At 45.5% G+C, this 22,912-nt stretch overlaps 3 protein-coding genes across 5 annotated transcripts in view; 1 reads left to right on the top strand and 2 right to left on the bottom strand.

The window, feature by feature from the left end:
• Window positions 1-9,875, top strand: part of LOC107388505 (reelin) — a 124,196-nt gene extending 114,321 nt beyond the window's left edge. The window contains exons 44-64 of the mRNA XM_054732918.2: window positions 32-290; window positions 385-634; window positions 784-952; window positions 1,130-1,270; window positions 1,368-1,545; window positions 1,901-2,094; window positions 2,168-2,418; window positions 2,492-2,646; window positions 2,733-2,947; window positions 3,025-3,202; window positions 3,288-3,463; window positions 3,533-3,639; window positions 3,723-3,965; window positions 4,049-4,224; window positions 4,306-4,379; window positions 4,492-4,653; window positions 4,737-4,894; window positions 7,276-7,501; window positions 7,602-7,799; window positions 8,067-8,165; window positions 9,752-9,875. Coding sequence (XP_054588893.1) covers window positions 32-290; window positions 385-634; window positions 784-952; window positions 1,130-1,270; window positions 1,368-1,545; window positions 1,901-2,094; window positions 2,168-2,418; window positions 2,492-2,646; window positions 2,733-2,947; window positions 3,025-3,202; window positions 3,288-3,463; window positions 3,533-3,639; window positions 3,723-3,965; window positions 4,049-4,224; window positions 4,306-4,379; window positions 4,492-4,653; window positions 4,737-4,894; window positions 7,276-7,501; window positions 7,602-7,799; window positions 8,067-8,165; window positions 9,752-9,875 — 3,733 coding nt within the window. The remainder of the gene's footprint in view (window positions 1-31; window positions 291-384; window positions 635-783; window positions 953-1,129; window positions 1,271-1,367; window positions 1,546-1,900; window positions 2,095-2,167; window positions 2,419-2,491; window positions 2,647-2,732; window positions 2,948-3,024; window positions 3,203-3,287; window positions 3,464-3,532; window positions 3,640-3,722; window positions 3,966-4,048; window positions 4,225-4,305; window positions 4,380-4,491; window positions 4,654-4,736; window positions 4,895-7,275; window positions 7,502-7,601; window positions 7,800-8,066; window positions 8,166-9,751) is intronic.
• Window positions 9,876-15,209: 5,334 nt separating this feature from the next.
• Window positions 15,210-16,270, bottom strand: bncr (bouncer). Its single transcript, XM_054732923.2, has 2 exons — window positions 16,173-16,270; window positions 15,210-15,740 (listed from the first exon to the last, which is right to left on the bottom strand). The coding sequence occupies exons 1-2, from the start codon at window positions 16,178-16,180 to the stop codon at window positions 15,353-15,355; spliced, it is 396 nt and encodes a 131-aa protein (XP_054588898.1). The 5' UTR covers window positions 16,181-16,270; the 3' UTR covers window positions 15,210-15,352.
• A 1,897-nt stretch (window positions 16,271-18,167) lies between these two features.
• Window positions 18,168-22,840, bottom strand: LOC107388608 (small integral membrane protein 29). Of its 3 annotated transcripts, XM_054732922.2 has the most exons (6): window positions 22,787-22,840; window positions 22,462-22,598; window positions 22,368-22,393; window positions 22,165-22,270; window positions 18,949-19,338; window positions 18,168-18,874 (listed from the first exon to the last, which is right to left on the bottom strand). In XM_054732922.2, exons 2-5 carry the CDS (start codon window positions 22,579-22,581, stop codon window positions 19,285-19,287), a joined length of 306 nt encoding a protein of 101 aa, XP_054588897.1. In that variant the 5' UTR covers window positions 22,582-22,598; window positions 22,787-22,840; the 3' UTR covers window positions 18,168-18,874; window positions 18,949-19,284. The 3 variants fall into 3 exon arrangements, with proteins under 3 accessions (XP_054588897.1, XP_054588896.1, XP_054588895.1); XM_054732921.2 differs by having other exon boundaries at window positions 22,462-22,827; XM_054732920.2 differs by lacking the exons at window positions 22,165-22,270; window positions 22,368-22,393; window positions 22,462-22,598; window positions 22,787-22,840 and having other exon boundaries at window positions 18,949-19,285.
• Between the last annotated feature and the right edge of the window lie 72 nt (window positions 22,841-22,912).

The raw sequence follows: 22,912 nt of genomic DNA, 5'->3' as shown, positions 1-22,912 counted from the left end.
CCCTCGAGAGTTTATGCTTGTCTCTTTGTAGGTTTGTTCAGTTCTTCCTGCGCCTCGGCTGTGGGAAAGCAGCCCCAGACCCTCGCTCTCAGCCTGTTCTGCTGCAGTTCTCTGTGGACGGTGGTCTTACTTGGGGTCTCCTGCAAGAGTTCGTCTTCAGTAACAGCAGCAACCAGGCCCGTCTGGTGGCACTGGAGATCCCACTGCGTGCCCGCACTTCATCTACTCGTCTGCGTTGGTGGCAGCCCTCAGGAAATGGACACTTTTACAGCCCGTGGGTTATAGATCAGGTGCTTTATGAAGTGACCAAACAAACAAGCATCTGCATGTAATTTCAGATCTCTTACAAATACATCTGTTCAATACTTATGTTTTGTTGCGTAGGTGGTGGTGGGTGGCAGCGCCAGTGGGTGGGGACCACTTGAAGATGATTTCTCCTCAATTGATGGCCGCTCCTGGCTCCTTCACCCTGGGGGAACCCGGATGCCTGTTTGTGGTTCGGACGGACCTGCTTTTGCCTTCATAGAGAAGTCTAACACACGCTACGCTGTCACCACGGACATCAGTTTGGGTCAAGATGCATTCATCCAGTTTGACTTTTCTGCATCCTGCTCTGTCACAAGCTCCTGTTACTGTAAGTTACAGAAAACATTTAAGGTTAAATCACTTATTTTCACTAAAACGACTGTTAAACAGATGAATGATGCTTAGTCAGCGAGACACAATGACGGGAGAACGATGTGGGATTAGGTCAACAGGCGTCTGTCTCTTGTTTCTCTGCAGCTGTGGAGATGGAGTATTCGTTGGATCTAGGTCTGACCTGGCAGCCGGTGGTCAGAGATTGTCTGCCAACAAGTCCTGACTGCTCCTCCTACACTCTGCAGCGACTTCTCATTTCCGACACCTACAACAAATGGGGCCGTGTTACTTTGCCTGTTCCATCCTATGTCCGGTTAGAGATCCTCTGTTCCTTTAATGAAATATAATGTGTCGTGTTTAAAAGAAATAGCCGATAACTGGTGGTGGCGCATTAGATTTGCAAACCTAAATGTATTATTGAGGATTGAAGTAAATTACATGCTGGAACGTTTGCATTCCCAGTTGAGGTTTTGTTTGTCTTTGTCGTCAGATCTCCTGCCACAAGGTTCCGCTGGTATCAGCAGGCTCCGTTTGACAAGCAGCAGACCTGGGCTCTGGACAACCTTTACATCGGAGACGGCTGCCCTGATATGTGCTCCGGACACGGGCGCTGCCAGCAGAGCACCTGTGTGTAAGTAACACGCCTACAAGATGTTCACATGTGTGAGTTCAAGCTTTTTTCAGTTAAAAATCTGTATCTCTGTGTCTGAATCCTCCATCCTGTACAGGTGTGACTCAGAGTGGGGAGGAGAGTACTGTGATGAGCCCGTGGTTCCTCTGCCTTCCCAGCTGAAGGACAGCTTCAGCCGAGCGCCCTCCCTCAGCCACTGGCACACGCTTACCGGTGGGAAACTCAGTACTGTGTGTGGAGCCGTGGCCTCTGGAGCAGCGCTGCACTTCAGTGGGGTGAGTCTTTTTCTACTTTGTTTGAAATTTGTCTGTTATTGATTATTTTTCTGTTGTTACAAAAGTTCCATCATAACAAATGATTATATACAATGCAAGATGGTTAAATTAAGTCATATATTCTTTGCACATATCCTCTGGGTTATGCTTTGGTTTAGTTTTCAGCATCCGGCAGGTAAATAAAAACCCACAAAGAAAGAAGATTTCAGCCTTTACATGCTGATGGTATAGTGAGCGAGTTCAGCTGTTTCCATCTTGTTTTGAATCAACTCAGTAGATTCTGTAATTAAAAACATTAATTTAGAATTTATTTTTCTTTGATTATTCATTCCTTGACGTTTTTGTTTTTGTGCAGGCCTGCAGCCGTCAGCTGGTGACCGTGGACCTGAACCTGACCAACGCAGAGTTCATCCAGTTCTACTTCATGTATGGCTGCATGGTCCCACCCAGTAATCGAAACCAGGGTGTCCTGCTGGAGTATAGTCTGAATGGAGGAATCAACTGGCATCTACTGACAGAGATCTTCTACGACCTCTACACCAAACCTGGGTAAACACTATTACACATGAGTGCATGTGGCATGGTAGGCAGAACATCCAGGGATCTGTTTGTGTCTTTTCAGGTTTGTGAATGTGTTGTTGCCCCCTGCTGCCCGTCAGGAAGGAGTCCGTGTGCGCTGGTGGCAGCCACAGCATGAAGGTGCAGACCACAGCGACTGGGCGGTGGATAACGTCCTCATTGCAGGCTCAGATCCTCGGGCGCAGATCTCTGATACGTTTGGAGGGGTGGCACTTCCCAGCCACGAGAGATCCCCCGCTGACGAGACTTCAGGAAAGACTGATCTGCTGAGTGAAGAGGAAGATGCACCAATCGGTATCTCACATTCAATGCATTTAATTACTAGAATGGTATATTTGAGTTGTTTCATAACTGTGTTTGTTTCTAGTGAGCAATCACTGGCTGTTCTCAGAGGACTGCTCGGTGCAGCACTTCTGCAGCTCGCCTGATGGTGTGATGGTGTGTGGAAATGCTGATGGGAGAGAGGTGTACGCTGTCACGCATGATATTCTGCCAGGGAAAGGCTGGGTCATGCAGTTCAAGGTGGTTAATAAGTCTTAAATGACCTATTTATCATTCCTACTTCAAAAGGTCCATTAGTTATGTTCAGATGATGCTGTCTCCTTCAGATTGCCGTAGGCTGCAACGTCCCAGATCGCCCTGCAGATCGGCAGGTTCATGTTCAGTATTCAGTAGATTTTGGGGTCACCTGGAAGTATCTGGTTCCTCAGTGCCTGCCTGCTGACCCTCGCTGTGGTGGTCAGGTGTCTCAGCCATCGGTCTTCTTCCCAGCTGAGCGCTGGAAGAGGGCAGTGTACCCGTTCCCTGACAGCCTGGCTGACACGTGAGTCCGCTCCCATCCGGCTGTTTTTATTATTTAACTCTGTGTAATACTTAACTAATTTGCTGCGTTGTTTTCAGCGCGGTGCGGTTCCGGTTCTATCAACAGCACTCGGACATTCAGTGGGGCGTGGAGAACCTGTACATCGGGCCAGCCTGTCACAGCCACTGTGGGGGACACGGAGACTGTTTGGATCAGCGCTGCATCTGCGATCCCGGATTCACCGGACCGAACTGCCACGCCAGCACAGCTCTGAAGGTCACTTTAAAAATAAAATCAAAATAGACTACTTGTTATTTAGAGAAGTTCTATGATTCAGACTCATATGTTTGTGACTTTGAAGGCGTCTCTGAAGGAGCGTTTTGACTGGGAGGGTTCGTCAGGCCCTCAGTGGCAGGCTCTGGAGGGCGGTAGGCCCTGCACCGACTGTGGCGTGCTGGTCGAGGGGACAGCCTTGTACTTTGGAGGAGCTGACGCCAGGCAGGCTGTCACTGCTGACCTGGACCTCCGGGGGGCAAAGTCAGTTCCTGACAGTTAGAACGCTTCTATCAACTTTAAATCTTTAACCACATGTTTTAATGGCGACAGGTTTGTTGAATACTGGGCCAGGATCGGAAGTGAGGACAACACGACAATGTGCCACCGTCCAACTTGTCGTAAAGAGGGCGTGCTGCTGGATTACTCCACTGATGGAGGTGGACAAACGTGATTTATTTGTTCAATTCCATCACGTTTTCTTCCTTTGGTTCTCTAACACACTCATTCTGTTGACACACAGGTGTGTCATGGACACTGCTGCATGAGATGGACTATCTAAAGTATGTGTCAGTGAGGAGAGACTACATCGTTCTACCTGAGGGCGCGCTAACAAACGCCACCCGCCTACGATGGTGGCAGCCTTTTACTATTTCTTCAGGCCTGGCGTCTCCAAGCTTGGAGAGAGCTCAGTGGGCTGTGGACAACATCCTAGTGGGGGGGTCAGATATCAACCCATCCACTCTGCTTGACACATTCGATGATGGTGAGTTTGTGTTGATGTAGTCAAAAATAAAGGGCATTAAAGAATAGATATCCTTTGATAGCGCCTCCTCTTTCATCCACCAGAGGGCATTTCTCATGAAGAAAGCTGGAGCTTTTATCCAAATGCTGTCCGCACTGCCGGCTTCTGTGGAAATCCGTCATTCCATCTGTACTGGCCGAACAAGAACCAAGACAGGACACACAACATCCTCGCCACAAGAGAGCTCATAGTTCAACCTGGATACATTTTACAGTTCAAGGTAAAGAACCGACGTGTTCTAGTGGAAGATCTGTCCTTTTTTGCTGTGGCCTCAGAACTATGACGTATTTTATTGTTACAGATTGTTGTTGGTTGTGAGGTAGACATGTGTGAAGACCATCATTCTGTCCTGCTGCAGTACAGGAAGGATGCAAGGTAGGAAATCCAAACAAGGGGCAGATGAGAAAATCCAGATTTAGATGAAACAATGTTTTTTTAAGAAATTGTTTTAAATGAGTTGCTTTCAGCTCATAATTTGTCCCATCAGGTCCGACTCATGGCAGCTGGTGCAGTCAGAGTGCCTCCCCTCCTCTGTAAACAACGTAGGCTGCTCTCCCTTCCAGTTCCACGAATCCACAATCTACAGTCCAGTCAACAGCTCGACCTGGACGAGAGTCACGGTTCAGCTGCCAGACCACGTCTCCTCAGGGTATTTGAGCAGTTAGCGGCTGGATGTTCCAACACCCTTGTATTGCAGACATGTTGATCGTTGCCACTTTGTTCTCATGTCAGGGCGACCCAGTTCCGCTGGATTCAGAAGGAGGGCACAGGAGAAAGGCACAGCTGGGGGGTGGACCACGTTTACATCGGAGAGGCGTGTCCAGGGCTCTGCAGCGGCCATGGGTACTGCACAAGTGGAGCCGTCTGCATCTGTGACGAAGGATACCATGGTGGGCCCCGAACAGCATACTAAATCAGCCTCATTCATTCATTCATTCATTCATTTCTTCGTTCGTTCATTCATTTGTTCATGCAAGCTCATTTGATAGAATTCATAGTTGGAATGAAAAAAACTCTGACACAAATGTCACAACGTTCGTAGCATGAATGATAATTTACTATTTTACTGATTTTTTGACCAAAGTATGTCCTCAAATAAACTAGACAATAATTATAAATGACACAAAAAAACTTGCGGATTGTGACCCGGGTGGTCACAGGTGCAAAAACCCGGCCGTGAGAGGAGTTCGGTGAGACCGTGGAGCAAGACTTCCATACGGCTTCGAGGAGATTCCGGACCACCATCCGGCACCTCAGGAGGGGAAAGCAGTGCGCTGCCAACACTGTTTATAGTGGGGAGGGTGTGCTGCTGATCTTGATTCAAGATGTTGTGGATCGGTGGACGGAGTGCTTCGAAGACCTCCTCTATCCCACAGGCACATCTTCCAGTGAGGAAGCGGAGTCTGGGGACTTTGGGTTGGGCTCTCCAATCTCTGGTGCTGAGGTCACTGAGTTGGTTAAAAAGCTCCTCTGTGGCAAGGCTCCGGGGGTAGATGAGATCTGCCTGGAGTTCCTTAAGGCTCTGGATGTTGTGGGTCTGTGTTGGCTGACCCGGCTGTGCAATATCGCATGGATATCAGCGGCAGTTCCACTGGACTGGCAGACTGGGGTGGTGGTTCCCCTAGTTAAAAAGGGGGACTGGAGGGTGTGTTCCAACTACAGGGGATCACACTCCAGAGCTCCCTGGTAAGGTCTATTCAGGGGTTCCGGTGAGGAGGGTCAAATGGATTGTTGAACATGTACCCATACTGCTAAAGTACCCCCCTTGGTAGGCCCTTTGGGGGGTACTTTAGGAGTATGGGGTAACAGGCCCTCTGATACTGGCTGTTAGGTCCCTGTATGAGCTTGGACCGCATTGCCGGCAGCAAGTCGGGCTCGTTTCCGGTGACAGTTGGGCTCCACCAAGGCTGCCCTTTGTCACTGACTCTGTTCATATCTTTTAAGGACAGGATTTCTAGGTGCAGTCAAGATGTTGAGGGGATCTGTTTTGGTGGCCTAAGAATTGATTATCTGCTTTTTGCAGATGATGAGATCCTGTTGGCTTCATCAGACAGTGATCTCCAGCTTTCGCTGGAGCGGTTCACAGTCGAGTGTGAAGAGACTCGTGACCATAGGTGAGGGTAGGGACGTAGATCGACCTATAAATCAAGAGCTTTGCCTTCCGGCTCTGCTCTCTCTTCATCACAACCGATCGGTACAACACCCGCATTACTGCAGATGCAGCACCGCCTGTCGATCTCACGCTCCATCTTTCCCTCACTCGTGAACAAATCCCAAAGATAATTAAACTCCCCTACTTGAGGCAGGACCTCGTCCGTGACCTGGAGAAGGAATTCTACCCTTTTCCGAATCAAGACCATGGTCTCAGATTTAGAGGAGCTGATTCTCATCCCAGCTGCTTCACACTCGGCTGGAAACCACCTCCAGCAAAAGCATCACGTTCTGATGAAGCCAACAGGACCACATCATCTGCAAAAAGCAGACTAAATTTTCAGGCCACCAAAACGGATCCCCTCAACACCTTGGGTTCGCCTTGAAATCCTGTCCATTAAAGTTATGAACAGAATCGGTGACAAACCGCAGCCCTGGTGGAGTTCAACTCTTACTGGAAATGAGCCCGACTTACTGCCGGCAATGCGGACCCAAGCTCTGGCACCGGTCATACAGGAACCTAACAGCTTGTATCAGAGGGCCTGGTACCCCATACCAATTTATCTATAAAGCACAATTTTAAACAGCATTGGAGCTGACCAAAGTACTGAACAACACAGAAGCAAATTATAAAACATAGTCAATAAAAACAGTTATTAAAATAAATACAGGAATATGCCCTAAAACAGCAATCATATTGTACAGGTGAACACACTAAAATGATTAATTGAAGGCGAGGGTGAAATAATGAGACATGAGATTGGACTTAAAGTGCTTGAGGGAAGGGCTTGCCTAATGTGCAGAGGGAGAGCGTTCCACAGCTTAGCGGCAGCATGCGAGAAAGCTCGCTCCTCGTAGGCGTTGTATCATGCAACAGGTACAGTTAATGACAGTTCAGTGGATCGCAGACACCGTTTTGGCACATAGGGATTAATGATGTCAGAGAGGTATGCAGGAGCCTGGACATGACTGATCTTTTAAACAAAGACCACAATCTTAAAATTCACACAAAAGGAGACAAGCAGCCAGTGCAAGCCAACAAGGATGGGGGTAATATGTATGCGTCTGTCAGAGTTGGTCAAGAAACGTGCCACAACCTCTGATTTTTTATACTGTGCAGGTGATGACTGCTCCCTCTCCAGCACCGACCTGCCCAGCTCCATCAAGGACAACTTTGAATCTGGCGGCGGGTCTCAAGAGAATTGGCAGCTGATCCAGGGTGGAGGAGTGGGCAGCGGCTGCGGACAGCTGTCCCCACATGCTCACGGCGACTCGCTCTACTTCAGCGGCTGCAAAATGAGGCAGGCAGTTACCAAACCGCTCGACCTCACTAGAGCCAGGTACAGGTAAACATTTATAATGAAAGATACTCAGGTCCTCCGTTCTCTGTATCAGGATCTGCTCTGAATAGCTTCCTCTTTAATCCTGTTCTTTCTTTCCTTCCAGTAAGATCATGTTTGTGCTGCAGATTGGCAGCGTGGCTCAGACAGGCAGCTGCAACATAGCTCTGGACCAAGCTGACACGGTGGACCGGGCCGTGCTGCTGCAGTACAGCGTCAACAACGGGGTCAGCTGGCACGTCATCGCCCAGCACCAGCCCAAAGATTTCATAAAGGCCCAGAGAGTCTCCTACAACATCCCACTGTGAGTGATACTCAGATGCTCGCAGCAATGAAAGATCATGAAGTATTCAAATGATTATATTAAAATCTTTACGTGCAGATTTCTTCATACAGAAACTAATCTAGTTTATAAAACATGACTGATAAAAGGTTTCCTACATAATTAGTAGAAATGATAGCTTTATTACCTTGCAACGTGTCCGAGAAGGAGCTGTTTTTTTAAAGTCATCAAAAGTTCTACTCTAAACGGACAAAACTTCACCCCTTGATGTCTCCTTGATCTCCCCAGTGAGGCGAGAGTTAAAGGGGTGATGCTGCGATGGTGGCAACCGAGACACGATGGAGCGGGGCATGACCAGTGGGCGCTGGACCATGTGGAAGTTGTTCTGTGAGTACCCAATTCCCAGCCCAGCTGTTGAGTGCTCCTGCGACCCAATGGGCTCCAGCAGAGCCCCCCCCCCCCCCCCCCCCCCACACACACACACACACACCACCACCACCACCACCACACCCTACCCCGTCTTTACCTCTGTCTGACCTGAGTACAAATGGTTCCTTCCACTCCACACTGACTCAGGGAGACGGATCTAAGAACACGAACATGTGCCGTAACTGTTTTAAATGCTGATCTCAGCTCAGAGCAGATAATCTGCTCCAGGGTAGCTTACTGGAAAGGGTGCTGCTTGTTAATAGCTGTTTTATTTTTTTAACAGATCAACTCTTGCTGTCAGATCATGATACGTTCAGTGTTTTGTTGAGTCCAAATCGTGTTGACATAAAGAAATGAATTTAATCATCTTAAATGTGTTTTTATCAACTGCAATGACATCTTTTATTGTATTGTGCTCTTCCTGCAGCCAAAACCTCATCTGACAGACACCATTCTCACACAGTCACAATGTAAAGTTGTCTTATTATCGTTCAACAAATCTGTCCCCTAGTGGCTAATACAAGAATACAGCTGAACACATTTTCCAGAATATTATTTTTGTTCTGCACTAAGTTTCCAGAAGACAAACAGCTTCTTATTTAAAAACTAATGTCTTCCCTGGGTGCAGAAATAAGTCTCTCATAAAGCAACTTTTTGATCAGTTTTGTGTTTTTGTAAAATTACTCTGGATAAATCTCACTCTATTGTATACCTTCTTTATTCCAGTTTCAAATTAAAACACAGTTAAAAAAGATAAAAACACTTGATGGAGACTCTGCAGGATGCTGAAGATATCATGATCCTTGTTACTAAATACACAATCTAAACATGGCACCATCATTCTCTTCATGTTGCTGTTGCTTTTGGTGTTCAACTAAAGCATTTCAGATTCTAAACACACACACACACACACACACACACACACACACACACACACACACACACACACACGCACGCACGCACGCACACACACACACACACACCGCTGCCAAACCTGACCTGTCCCACTCACTCCTTTGCATTTGCTCAGTTTTCAACAGTGTCTGCTGAAAAGAGTGACCGTGACCCTCACACTCTGCTCTGTTGTTTATTTCTCTGCTCACCACTCCTTCACACACGTTTCCTCACACTCCTCCTGCTCAATCTTTTTCTTTTGCTTGTCTTGCCTTTCCTCCCTGCTGTGATAACGCCGCCGCCAATCACGTGTGTGTCCTCGCTGCAATGCATGAGTCGCATCCTTTCCTACCTTCCTCCATCATCCTCCTCTAACTTATTTTAATTATTTTATTCCTTCCTTGTTTTTTTACCATCTTGGCATCCAACAAACTGATTCCTGTTCTTTCTCTCCTCCAATCTACCTTCTTTTATCGCTACATCTTTGTCACACGTCTCCACTAACTCTCCTACTTTCTCTTTCTCACCCTCTCTGTTTTTCCCACTCACTCACTTATCTTCCTCCCTTCTCTCTCTCTCTCTCTCTCTCTCTCTCTCTCTCTCTCTCTCTCTCTCTCTCTCTCTCCAACTTTGGGTCTCTGCCTCCCCAGGCTGGGGCTCCTACCCCCCCAGACCTTTCTACAAGACAGCAGTCCCCTCCTCCTCCTGCCTCCCCCCTCTCGCGCTCTAACCTCTGCTCTCTTCTGTATTCTGCTCCCTCTGGCATGGCTGTAGTGTCAGGTAAGTTCTCCGCCTATTCCTGAATGCGGCCCCCCTCGTATCCACGCACACACACACACATCCGCCACCCCACCACACACACCCTCCCCTCGTTTTATTTTCTCCTCCCTGTGACACTGCAGACACCCTTGTCCTGATGTCACACACATCCAGCCCCACCCATCACCTCCATGCTCATCTCCCTCACTTAAACAACTGACCCCAGGCAGGTCAAAGGGCGGGTGAACTGCCCACAGGGTTCAGGTGGTGGCTCGCTGACACAATGAGGGAAAACAGTCATCTAAACACCCACAATGTAAGAAGGAGTCATAGAATAATGAACAGTAACATGAATCCAACTGATCCACTTGTTTCCATGAACTGGTTTCAATCTGAATCATTTCTGTGTACTTATAGATGTCAGAGCTTTCATATATGTGTTTATACATGTGATGTACTCCTTCACTCTATCTGCATCTTTTCAGTTCCTGATATGCAGCGGTGTTTTTGCTGACGCTGAAACACACACCCTCCTTTAAAGCAGCACTAAAGAGTTTCCTGCTTCTCCGCCCTACTGGTTGAAAGAGGAGTATAACCTGCTGTAAACAACCCTGCAGTAGCTTGCTGTAGCTAGTTCTATCTATGAGCTAATGCTGACATGAGTCAACAGATACTAAATAAGCCATAAAGTAAAAAGATTCACACTGATGGACAAAAATATATTATTGCTTACAAGTCCAGTAGCAACAAGGCCAGGTCACCATCAGTCTGGGATTTCATATCCTCTTTTCGCTTACTCATCAGTGTAGGTGTGTCGATTTTCACTCTGGTTTTAGCTCATTGCTTCACCTCCAAAGACAATATTTTCTTACTTTTACTTCCAGGCTCCACCATAATGCCAACAAAAACCGCTAAATTCTTCCTTTTCCTTTTCTTGTACTTTTTATTGACGGTCGGCGAACTGAAAAAGCTAATTGATAGGTTTTACATTAGGTGTTGGCAGAGTAAGCTGCTAACATCCCTAAAGCTGGTAGAGCGCTCTACGTAGTGCACCTACCCATCCAACAGCACTGTTAAATCCAGTTTCTGGTCAGCAGAGGGCTGCAGAGGAGTGCTGTCCAGTCTGAAGTAAATCAAGTTTCTACCTCAAAAATCACTGAAACCCACTTTGAAAGCAAAAGCTTAAAGTCTTAAAAATCTCTAAAGTGTTGCTTCAAAGGGAAACCACTTGTTCCATCGAGTATTCATCACTGAGAAGGAGGGCACATCTCATCATTACTTTTAAACTCCTCCTGCTTGCATGGCTTTATGCATCGACTGGTGCAGCAACTTCACATACTTTTATGTTTTTTTATTTTTCTTCAATCATGGCTGTCTGTCTGAGGACAACAACCACTTCCTGTCTCTGGGCCAGGAGCTTCCTTCTCATCTCTCATTGGCTGATAACATAAGCAATCTATCAGCTGGTCATTACACCTCCACTCCAATGGCATCACACACACACAAACACACACCGTCATCCACCTTCCCAAGCCCTTCCTGCCCTCCCACCCGCTTCACAGAGACCCCTGCCTGCCCTGGCTGCACTTCTGGCTCACTGGCACCACCCTGCTGGATGGAAGAGGCAATAAACAGGCTAAGCAAGAGTGATCTTCTGCAGCTTTTCTCTGTCATTTAGTTTAAAAACCCTTTCCTGCTCAGGATCCTGCACCTGTTCTTTTTTATCTTATTTTGAATTCTGACCTCAAACGCTCAGAGTCAGAGGTTAGCTGTGTTAGAACATGTGTGTTCTGTCTTGTGCACCATCCTGTTAGTTAGTAATGTGTTCACCAGCCTTCCATTTGTGCAGTGTAAACACACACAAGTGTGTCGTGTTGCACCGTGATGTTTCTGCAGCTGTTGAGTGTTTGAGGTCATGGTTGGTTGAAAATCACAGCATGAACCTGGAGGTGAGAGAATGTTGGAACTGCATTCAACCATTTAGTCTGTATGCATGCATGGATTAGAGTGTGTGTTTGTGTGTAAATGTGTCCTTTACTCTGTCACTAATGACACCAATCCTCCTCTTTCCCTCCCTGTTTTACTGACTTTGTATCCCTGCAGCACGCGGAAACAGAACTACATGATGAACTTTGCCAGACAGACCAGCATGCGCCACTACTACAGCCGCAAGCGGCGGGCACTGCAGCAGCGTACCTGAACCCGGCAAGAAGGGATCACTGACCTGCCAATCACACATCGTCCTGCCTCATACATCCTCCTGACCACAAACCCATCCTCTGGTGGATTCAGATCACTACCTTGGCTCCTTTACTGCCGCGCTCCAGCCAAACAAACCCAAATCCAGATCCTCGGATCGGCAGGAATCAAACTAAGGAAAGAATAAAGCGTCTACTTTGTTGACTCCCCACCCCTGCCTCCGAAAAGGATTGTTGGGTGTGTTTTTTTGTTGTTGTTGTTGTTGTTTTGTAATTGTTGCTGTCATTCCTCTGACCCCCATCCCCACCTCCCTCAGGTCACCACCCTCTCCCATCTTCTCCTACCACACTGTGAAATTGAAAGATAACAAGCCACTGGCAAACTGACCAGCTGATTAGAATTTAGCCTCCCAGCTCCACTGAGCCATCGGGGGGGGGGGGGGGGGGGGGGGGGACCACTTTGCTGCCGCCAGGAGAAGGACACACAACGATCATTACGAGGAATACCAGTGACAAGGAAATCTTAAAAAGACCAAAAAAAAATAGTGTTCTTGGTGTTCTGTGTGTCTGTGAGTTCTTTTTGTGATGAGTTGACTGTGGGGTTCTGTTTGTTTGTTTGTTTGTTTGTTTGTCGTTTTTTACTTATTCATATGCTATTATAGGGGGAGGGATGGGGAGGGTGCTGGGTTCTGTTTCCTTCTCCATGTTTATTGGATCAAGGTGTGAGCAGGGTGCAAAACAAATCCCCAACACACACCAGTGGAAGAATTCAAATGAAAGATCTGCACGACGACGGGAAAGAAAATATAGAAAAATAAACTAAAAATAAAGACTGATCAAGATTTTTGTTTTTTTAGATCATTTTTTTATATATGTTGGTTTTCAAAAATACAGATATTTATGGTAAATGGTTCTTCCCGTGACCTATTTAAGATGCACTGTGCGTGAAATCTGTATGTTATTTTCTAGTGTTAAGTTATTAGCCAGTCGGGTCAGGCTCTCAGACTGCATCATCTCCCGCTTCCTTTTCTTCCCCCCTCTCTCGTGCTGTTTCCCCCCCTTTCCTTCCATCCTCTCTGCTGATATCTGATACCTGGAGGTGAGGCTCTATCAGTGTTGTTTTTTGAAGTCTGTGTAAAATGGACCCTCTGCCCTCAGTGTGACTCCAGTATAGCAACCTCCTGTATATATATACATGTATATCCATTATGGGGAGACCCAGCAGCCTTATAAAAGGGAAATAAAGAACTGTCAAACCTCTGACTGCATTTCATCTTCATCTCAAGCCTTGTTGCAGTGTCATTCAGACCTTTGATGCATTTTTTGCAGCAACGTCATGAACAATTAGTAACTTATTGAAAGTAGCTCTTTTAAAATTAAATAGTTATGATCAGACAGAAGAGCTAACGGCTAGTCTGAGTAGAGTTAAGAAATTAATCAGATTTATATTTTAATATCATCTTTAAACAATCATTCACACACACACACACACACACACCTGTTACATTCTGATTTGTTAACATGGTTTTATCTTAAATTGTAAATGGCAGAAAGCATATTGTAGGGAAGTTTAAAAAGCTAAGAGCAAGTAAGACTGTAGAATGATGACAAAACACAATGGCAGCATGTGGCACACGTTAAAAATAAGCTTCCATTATTTATAGTTAGTACCACCTCTCCCATTGTGGTGCCGCAATCAGAAATAATTGTCCAGTATCAACGCACATAGACTCCTTGTTTGGACATCCAGGCTTCCGTAGAAGCTCTTTCCTGCTTATAAAGAAATGTTGCATTTTGTGTCCAGGTGACAAAGAAAATTATGTAAAATTAGCTTTTGTCTGAATGTTTTTAAACCATCTGGATGTAACAAAACCTTTGAAACATCTCATGCTAGGTGCTTGATGTTCAGATTCAGATTCATATTTCAGATTTATTGGCCAAGTAAAATTACATTTACAAGGAATTTGTCTTCGGTAGATGTTCGCTCTCTAAAACATACAACAACCATAATAAATGAGAATAAAAATACCTAAAAACACATAAGAACATGAATACCCACACACATGTTCATTTACGCACACACCTATATACATATATACATACACACACACACACACACACACACACACACATATCCATAAGCATACTGATTAAGTATTAAAAACTATAGTAAAAGGATGGTAAAAGAATCTACAGATTCAGGAGAGAAATGGCTGAAGGAAAGAAACTGTTCTTGTGTCTGGTAGTTTTTGTGTACAGCGATCTATAGCGTCTGCCAGATGGGAGGAGATGGAAGAGAGTAGATGCAGGATGTGTGGCATCTTGGACAATATTCACTGCCTTTTTCCTGCTCCTGCTGATGTACAGTTCCTGGACAGAGGGCAGTTGGGCACCAATGATTTTTCCTGCTGTTTTAATAATACGCTGTAGTCTGCATTTGTCCATTTTTGTGGCTGACCCAAACCAGACAGTGATGGATGAGCAAAGTATGGATTCGACTGCAGCAGTGTAGAAGATGATCAGCAGCTCTTGTGGTAGGCCATACTTCTTTAGTTGCCGTAAGAAATACATCCTCTGCTGACCCTTTTTGAGGATGGAGTTCTATGGTTTATCATTGTTATGGTCTAATTGTTTCTAGTCGTTTTGAGATTTTATATATATATTTGCATATAAAGTTAAATAAAACAGCTAAACTCTGCCTCCTGCTCATATAAAAAGGCATCGTAATCATTCTGATGTTGGTCTCAACCCTTTAAAACAAAAAAGAAGCCAACATCAAGGTGGAAATAGCAGTAACAGCTAACTTTAGCATTTCTGATTATTCCTCAGGCTGGATAGTAGTGTTTGTCAGAGGTTTGAAAATAAAGCTCAAGTAGAGTAAACCTATTTTTAAAGTGATTACATTAGTGCCTCTGAAATTGAGAAAATCCATTTTGTTCCAACTAGCTGTTAGCATAGCTTCAAACTGAGGCAGTTTTAAAAAGCCCTCCGACAGGTCGTAGGGTACTTCAAAACAAATGCAATATACCTCCAGCCTACTTGTTTTTAATTTCCCATTTTCATGAAAAACCAGCTTTATTTTTTAAGCCATTAAAATATAAAAACAAACTGTACAAACTAAACCAGAAAATGAGTGAAAGCACTCAAGTAACATTTGATGTATTTTCAGAGATTTATTACAGTAAAACCATTAAAAATCCACACAACGATAAAAGATTAAATAAAACCACTCCCGTTTCAAGAGGTGCACACCATCAGTGTCTCCAGACTGGGTGTTCACCTCATGTTAATCCATCAACTCAACCTGGAGGTCAGAGCAGCGACCGCCGCTAGAGTCACGGTGGCAAGCAGAGGGCGGACAGCAACACACGAGTTACAGTGAGGCCAGTCACAGCAGCTGTAGCTCATTATGTACACCGTCCCTTTGAGACGGATGTAGACTTTTTTGCTGCATTGGTCCTGCAGCATGCACCCCCTTGCAGACAAGGCTGAGTAGTTGCCATAGCGACCCACGCCCTCAAAGCAGACCTGTTTGGGAGGACATTCTGTCACAGTAGGTTCAACCATCTTATCCTTCTCCAGGATGGGGCTGAAGTGGCACACCAGGTTCTCGCAGCACAGTGAGGGCAGGAACAGGAGAAGGCAAAGCGCAGCAACATGAAGGAGCTGCAACATGTTCTGGCTGCAAGATAAAATCACAACTTTGCACTTTAAGATCTGGGGTTGCAAAAATTGAGCTACGATTTAGACAGAAATACGAAAAATATATATCTGAGCTGGGCCTTCAAATAGCAATTATTCTGATAAGTTAATCGTGAGAATTTTATGTTTTTGTAACTTAGTTTTTAGGTGCTGAACGTATGACCTCAAAGAGGAAGTTCCACCGTCAACAGTTACATTTATCCTCATTGGCTCTCCATGTGACCAACTTTCACATTTCAATGTCTACTGAACTATTCTGTAGTTTGGTGCTCTTTCTTTGACCTTTTAGACAACTATTAAGCCAAAGAATGTTGCCATCATACCCTGGACAATAATTAAACCAAACATCTGTTTTATTTATGCTAGAAAGCTGAAACCATAAAAGTTTTACAGCAACTTTAGAGAAACTTACCGAGCCATTTCACAGATTTAAAATCCTTTTGACCTAAACTTTTCCAAGTCTGTGCTGATGAGCTCCTGTTTCCACAATGACTGGAGAACCTCATAAAGAAGCCACACCTTTCTGCACACCTGCGCTTAATGTCAGCCCAGATAAATTACACTTAAAGACCAAGTTCACAGGGAAGCCATGTTTTACTTACTTTTTTAAATGATCACTCTGAGTTTTCCATGCTGTAAATGAAAACACCGGTGTCCTGCAGTAGCTTCTGACATAAAATAGACAATGAAACTCTAGGATTTGAAAAGCCTGAGAGATCTACGTAACACTGTCACTTAGCATTCATGGACTCATCCATTTTGACTCAAGATGGGGAAAGCTGTTGTTGGTATAGCCTCCAGCAAGCAGCAGAGAATATCTCAGGCCCTGTCCACACGTAGCCGGGGATCTGCCAAAACGTAGATATTTTTCTACGTTTTGGCTTGTCATCCACACGAAAACGGAGTTTTTTCACACGAAAACGGATCTTTTTAAAAACTCCGGCCAAAGTGAAGATCTGCGTTTTCTCCGTTTTGGGTGTCTGCGTGTGGACGGACAAAACCGGAGTTTTAAGGTCCGCAACGTCACTTTCCGCGACAAAAAAATGCTGACATCACGTGTGCGACCTGTGTTTACACTAGCCAACAGCATGGATGCCCTCAGAGCTGCGCTCGCTTTATCAATTGTCCAAGAGCTTTTTGCTTGTTTGTCTTTGCAAGTGGAATTACTGCTCCTTGCGGAAGACCACAGACGAAGGACGAGGTTAAGAACGGGGGAAGTACTGCCGCCTACAGGTCTGGCATGTCCTTAACAACGTATTTATCCGGGTACGTGTGGACAGTTTTTTTTAAAACGAGGTGGTGTGGATGCAAGTTTTTCGAGGGGCGGATATTCGTTTAAAAAAAAACCTGGCTACGTGTGGACTAGGCCTCAGATAGAAGCTAACAGTTAGCATTAGCAACTCCACCTCACAGCAGAAGCTCCTCCAGACTTGTGTTTTGGAGATAAAACAACGCTGCAAAGCAAACAGAATCAATGGTATAGTCAGGTTACTGTTAGCCAATCAGAGAAGAGATGTCCAAATATCAGGAAAAAAGACTCCATATCCTGCCACTGTTTAATGGGTAGAGGTAAACAGGAAAACAGGATGGTCATATGATTGGAATCAAGTGTGGTCCTGGAGAGCTTTGCAGAAATCGCACAAAAACTGTATAGAGTTCATAAGATGGGTCTGATGGACAGCCATGACAGCTGATGAAGGAGGAGTGAGAGGCTGGAAGCCAGAGAAATGTTGGGAATTGGGTCGAGGGACAAGTGCATTGTAGCAGTATTAAAGTTTCTTGGATGCACGGGAGTGAGGGGGAGGATTTAGGGGGTTAGGAGTAACAGTCCACACTCCACATCAGTAGGTGGCAGTAATGCAACTCAACGTTGCTATCATAAAACAACCACGAAGAATCATCCTTCCATCTTCTGCCACTTTCTCCTCTGGCTGACTTCTAAATCCTCAAACAGGCGCACCAGAGCTTTGTTCTCTAAATTGACCACCATAATGGAAATTTTCCTTCAGCTCTTCAGGAAATAAAATAACTTAAAAACCTTCTGCACACACAGACACCATGTACAACGGCTGGTTTACATTGGTTAAGGATCATTACAGCACTAGCAACACAATTAGGTTTTTGGATGCCAGAGGCACTTGATTACACCTGCAAGAGCTCAGGTGTTCAAACGAGTGGATGACTACCATCAACTGCAATGTTCCTCTTCCTTTTGGCCAAAAATTAGGAGATGGCATTTTGAAGTCTGCCAATTATTTAATTTCTGCCCCTGAAACAATTCTTAAAAGTTTAACCATAGCTCTACAGCTTTCAGGACTGAACCATGCTCTGAGATGTAGAAATACTACACAAGGCCTCCATTCCTACCAGAAACCACTGCAAATGTATAAAATATCTAAGTAAATATGACTTAACAGCAGCTTTATCACAGCACTTTTATTCAGCTGCGTCCATCAGTTAACACACAGATAAAGGCAGTCAGCAGTCCAGGAGGATGCTTGATCTCTCTGAATCATCATCATCACCATCATCATCATATTTACACATCAAATTACAAAACTTTACAAAGGATGCAAACATTTGATTAAATGTTAGTCTCCTGTTGGAGACTCGGGTGGCTAACAGGCCTACCCTCAGTACTTCACACCTCATAGCTTCATGTTAGGAAGAGTTATTGTTGATGCTGTGAAGTTTTCACATGAACTCCAAGATTCCTCTGTTTCAGCAGCATGGTCTGGTTCTGCTTCTACCAACCCCAACAGCTTCTTTAGGCTGGTGTCAGACTTAGGTGCAGCGTTGCATTTGTCCCTGCAGCAGCAGGTGTGACTGAGGTTAAACTCGACTCCATGGTAGGTAACCGTCTCATGAGAGCCACAGAGCTCAGCATCCACGCAGCCCTGAGCCGACAGGATGTGGACCGGGCCACGCAGACCTCTGGAGCTGGAGCAACGCTGAGATGGCAAACACTGACTGGTGACATTGGGGCAGGACTTGCCTTTAAGCTGCAGGGGACAGAAGTGACAAAGCAGGCTGTCCAAGGTAAGAGCAGGGACGACCAGAACGAGGACAAGAGGGATGGAGGTCAGAGACCAGCTCGGTCCAGATGAATCCATGCTAAATGGTGCAAATCATCCACAAGTCGATTAAGATTCATGAAAACGTTTATTTAGTGTAAATGTGTTGTTTACCTTTGGGTCTTTGTGTCTACAGCTCCCTGTAAATGAGTGGAAGAATACAGCAAACATCTTAACATGTCAGCCCCACCGGAGCCCCTGATTACTGATCACAAACAGGTGTGGGTGAAGGTAAACGCACTGAGAGACAAACTTGGCAAACAAAAACCTTTTCACCAACTTTTCTACTTCAAGTTTATTGTTTCTGACACAATATCTGTTTCAAAGGGCTGTTGGTGGTTTTAAAATGGTCCTTATTTGAGACAAAAGACAGGATTATGTTGCCATCTACAGGTCTGTGCACCAAATTCAGTAAAGTCACCGTTCAATGTGTGATCCCAATATTTCTGCTCATGTTCCATAGTCAGAGGGGAAAGACGGCTGTGCCTGTCGGTTCAGAGGTTCCTGTGGAGAAATGGAAATAAACTCATTAAACAGAGTTAATCAGAGTCCACAGCCAACAGCTGAGGTGATAAAAAACTTGATTAATAAAAGCAAAAACATGTAACGTGTCTGTGTGGTACAGGAAAGATCTGAATAATCACCCCGACCCCCGACCCCCCTTCTCTTATGCAGGTGAAAATTGAAAAACTATAATATGATGCAAAAGTTCATTTGTGTCAGTATTTCAACTCAAAAGGTGACACTCATGTTTGAGACAGACTCATTAGATGAATAGCCAGATATTCCAAGCATGTATTTGTTATAATGGTAATGATCATGGCTTACAGCTGATGAAAACCCTAATTTCTAAATCTCAGACACTTACAATTTTGTGAAAAGGTTTAATATTCTAGGCCAGGGATATTCAATTACAGGCCGGGAGGGCCGGGATCAAGAACGTTTTTGTTACAACTCTTCTTCTTCTTCTTCAATAAAAATCAGCAGGCTAGACACCTATTTGGTGTATTGCTGCCACAACAACTTCAGAACAGCATCCGTTCCAGATCACACCCTCCCGTACACCCCAATCTTCCGCAGAACATCCAGCAGCACTCCCACCCTATGCCGATCCTCCACCTCCAACAAAGTCTGCAGGCTGAACACCATCACACCCGCAGTCCCCAAGAAACTGAACAGGGCCTTCCGTTCGACATAATTAGGACTACACAAGAGGACGTGTCCCACCATCTCCAGTTCCCCAAAGTCACAAGAGCCATCCTTGTACTTCCCCACCAATAGCAGCCCCCCCGAAGGCAACTATGGCCCAACATCAGTTGTGTCGTGACCACAGAGTCTCTCCTCCCGCAGACCCACGGACGTCCACACACTTCTGCCTCCCGTAAAAAGCCCTCCCAGTATCCCATATGTCCTAGGAGGCCTGCCATGACTCAGAGCCACCAACCAATTGCAGAGGGATATTCTGGTGGACCCAACTCCACCCCCATGTTCACGCCCAGCCTTCACAGTGCCATCTTAACTGCAGCACCTGCCCCCCACCCCCACCCCCATTACCCATTACCCCCATATGAGCTGGTACCCAGACGAAACAGACCTCACACCCCAAAGCATCCACCTTGTGCAGCAACAACCTCACAACAAGCAGCAGGTCGGGCTGAGTCTGGGAACACCTCTCCATCAAGAGCAGTGGTGTGGTCAATGCAAACAACAGAGTGCATGTTCTGCTATCCACCGCAAGGCCCACAAAATCATCACCAACTCTGCCATGAACACAGAACAAGGATCTCCCCATGTCTCTGCCCAGGAAATCAAATAGCCCACCGACCAGGACATTAAAGAGAACCGGGCTGATCACACCGTGGGACCTCGTCATCCACTCCCACCAACATCAACAATGCAGAACCCACCCCCACCTGGATTGTCCTACCACTCAGGAAACCATAGATCCAGCGGAACATCTGCTCACGTACTCCAGCATAAAGGGATATCAAGAGCTCCTCAACATATCATACGCTCTCTCTATATGCAAAAGTACCGCCAACGTCACCTCCTTATTAGCCAGCGCTCTCCAACCATCCAAGACCGTATGCTCTATCACCTTGCAAACCGTCAGAGCAATAGGCCTATAAGAGTCCAGAGCCCTCTGGTGGCTTCCCAGGCTTCAGAATCAATCAAATCAAAATCAATTTCCCTCTGGGATTAATAAAGTATTTTTGAATTGAATTGAATTGAATTGAATTGAATTGAATTGAGAAAAGGCACAATCACAGGGTGCCTCCACTCAGCGGGCAACAGACCGATCTCCCACAAAGTTAATAAAGGACAGAACCTCTTCAAGGAAAATATCTCCTGCATGCTAGAGCAGCGGATACCCTAAACCATCGCTCCCCAGGCTAGTTTAACTCCCAGATCGCACTGCCTGCTTCAGTTCATCCATAGAACAGTAGAGATTTAATTCACCAGGACCATCCCCGTCCCCAGCCGCAGATTATGGCAGATTATTCCATGGATGCATGATCCTTATATGTTATAAGTGGGAGCAATGATGGAGGAGGAGTTAAGAGTTGACCTCATAATCAGAAGGTTGCAGGTTTGATTCCTCCAGTACACTTAACCCACCTTATCTGCTGGTGGTGGTCAGAGGGACAACTGGTGCCTGTGCTCGGCAGCCTGGCCTCTGTCAATGCGTCCCAGGGCCGCTGTGGCACTGGCTATAGCCCATCACCACCAGGGCTTGAATATGTGTGTGAATGAGGGAATAAATGATTGTGTTGTAAAGTATCTTGGGGGGTTCTAGGACTCTAGAAGGTGCTGTATCAAATACAGTCCATTTACCATTTAAAAAGGAGAGTAATCAGGCTTTCCAACAGTATAAGATGTGTTGCCAGGAATTTTTGCTGCAACAAAAATAATCAACCAAACACATAAATTCTTCAATTTCTGCTCTGAGTTTAGATTTGACTTTGAAAATCAACATGAGCAAGATGGCAGCTACAAACTACAAAAAGATTATAGTAATCGTACACACTGGTGCATGCTGGTTAATGAATGAGCCTGTTGGCATAATCAGTTGCCATGTTCAATCGCTGAAAGGTAAATGATGATAATTTGGTGTGTGTGTGTGTGTGTGTGTGTGTGTGTGTGTGTGTGTGTGTGTGTGTGTGTGTGTGTGTGTGTACATAATATGATAACTTCACATTAAAATAACGAAAGTAAAATGAAATAGTTCAGGAAGTCGGTTATTAAATTATTTCATAACTTAAGATTGTGACACCACTGATGTGGAGCCCTCCACCCTGGTTATTAGAGACTGAGTCATTTTCTCACAACCTGCTCTGCCTCCTCGTTCCCTCCACCTGCTTCACCCCACTCCTGCTGCTCCTCTGCAGGGTCGTAGCTGTACAGAGGAATCAGCCGGTGGCGTAGCTCATCCATTCTATGGGAGAGGAACAGTCACAGAAAACTATGTTGGGATCAGATTAAAAGCATATCAGGCTGCTTTTAAATTAGAGAAAGGGGGGAAAGCAGTTTACCTTGATCTCCTTCTGATGTAAACAACCTAAAGAGGAAAACACAACCTTAGAGAGCTCACGTTGCTGCTTTAGAGAATTTACTGACCGGTCTTACCACTGCTACTGCACATCCTATCAGAATCAGGAGGAAAAACGGGATGAGAGCGTAATAACCAGGAAATTCAGGCTTGTTGTGGGGTGTTGATGTAAACGCAGTTGTGTAGTTAAAATTCATCTTTTTCTGTCTTCCATCTGAGTGTGACACATTCAGACGAGAAGTGTCACCTCCAAGTCTTGTTTTAGAGCTTCAAACACATTCTACCCAGATGTCGCTGTGGAGGGTTTACCGCACGCGCTGCGGATGGACTTCTGAGAAATTTGTGCTGGTGAATTCAAAAAATCCTTAAAGAAATGTAAATCTTCCAGTCAATCAGACTTACCGTAATGCTAACTACAGAGAGAGGACACATTTCCTTCCTGCTTCTTGTGGTGTTCAGTTCCCAACCTGCTCTCTGACATTCCTGAGTGAGGAGTGGGTCGGCTGATTCTGAACATCACCTACGCGG

The sequence above is a fragment of the Nothobranchius furzeri genome, chromosome 4 (genome assembly GCF_043380555.1).
Source record: "Nothobranchius furzeri strain GRZ-AD chromosome 4, NfurGRZ-RIMD1, whole genome shotgun sequence".
Lineage (NCBI taxonomy): Eukaryota > Metazoa > Chordata > Actinopteri > Cyprinodontiformes > Nothobranchiidae > Nothobranchius > Nothobranchius furzeri.
The sequence above is the reverse complement of the archived record's forward strand: the minus strand, read 5'-3'. Positions and strand labels throughout refer to the sequence as shown.

What these genes read in the sequence shown, in the direction of transcription:
- LOC107388608 (XM_054732920.2), bottom strand. Translation starts at nt 19,013, where the DNA reads ATGTTAAGATGTTTGCTGTATTCTTCCACTCATTTACAGGGAGCTGTA. An exon ending in GTAGACACAAAGACCCAAAG is followed by an intron (nt 18,875 to 18,948) that starts GTAAACAACACA and finishes TGCACCATTTAG; the next exon opens with CATGGATTCATCTGGACCGA.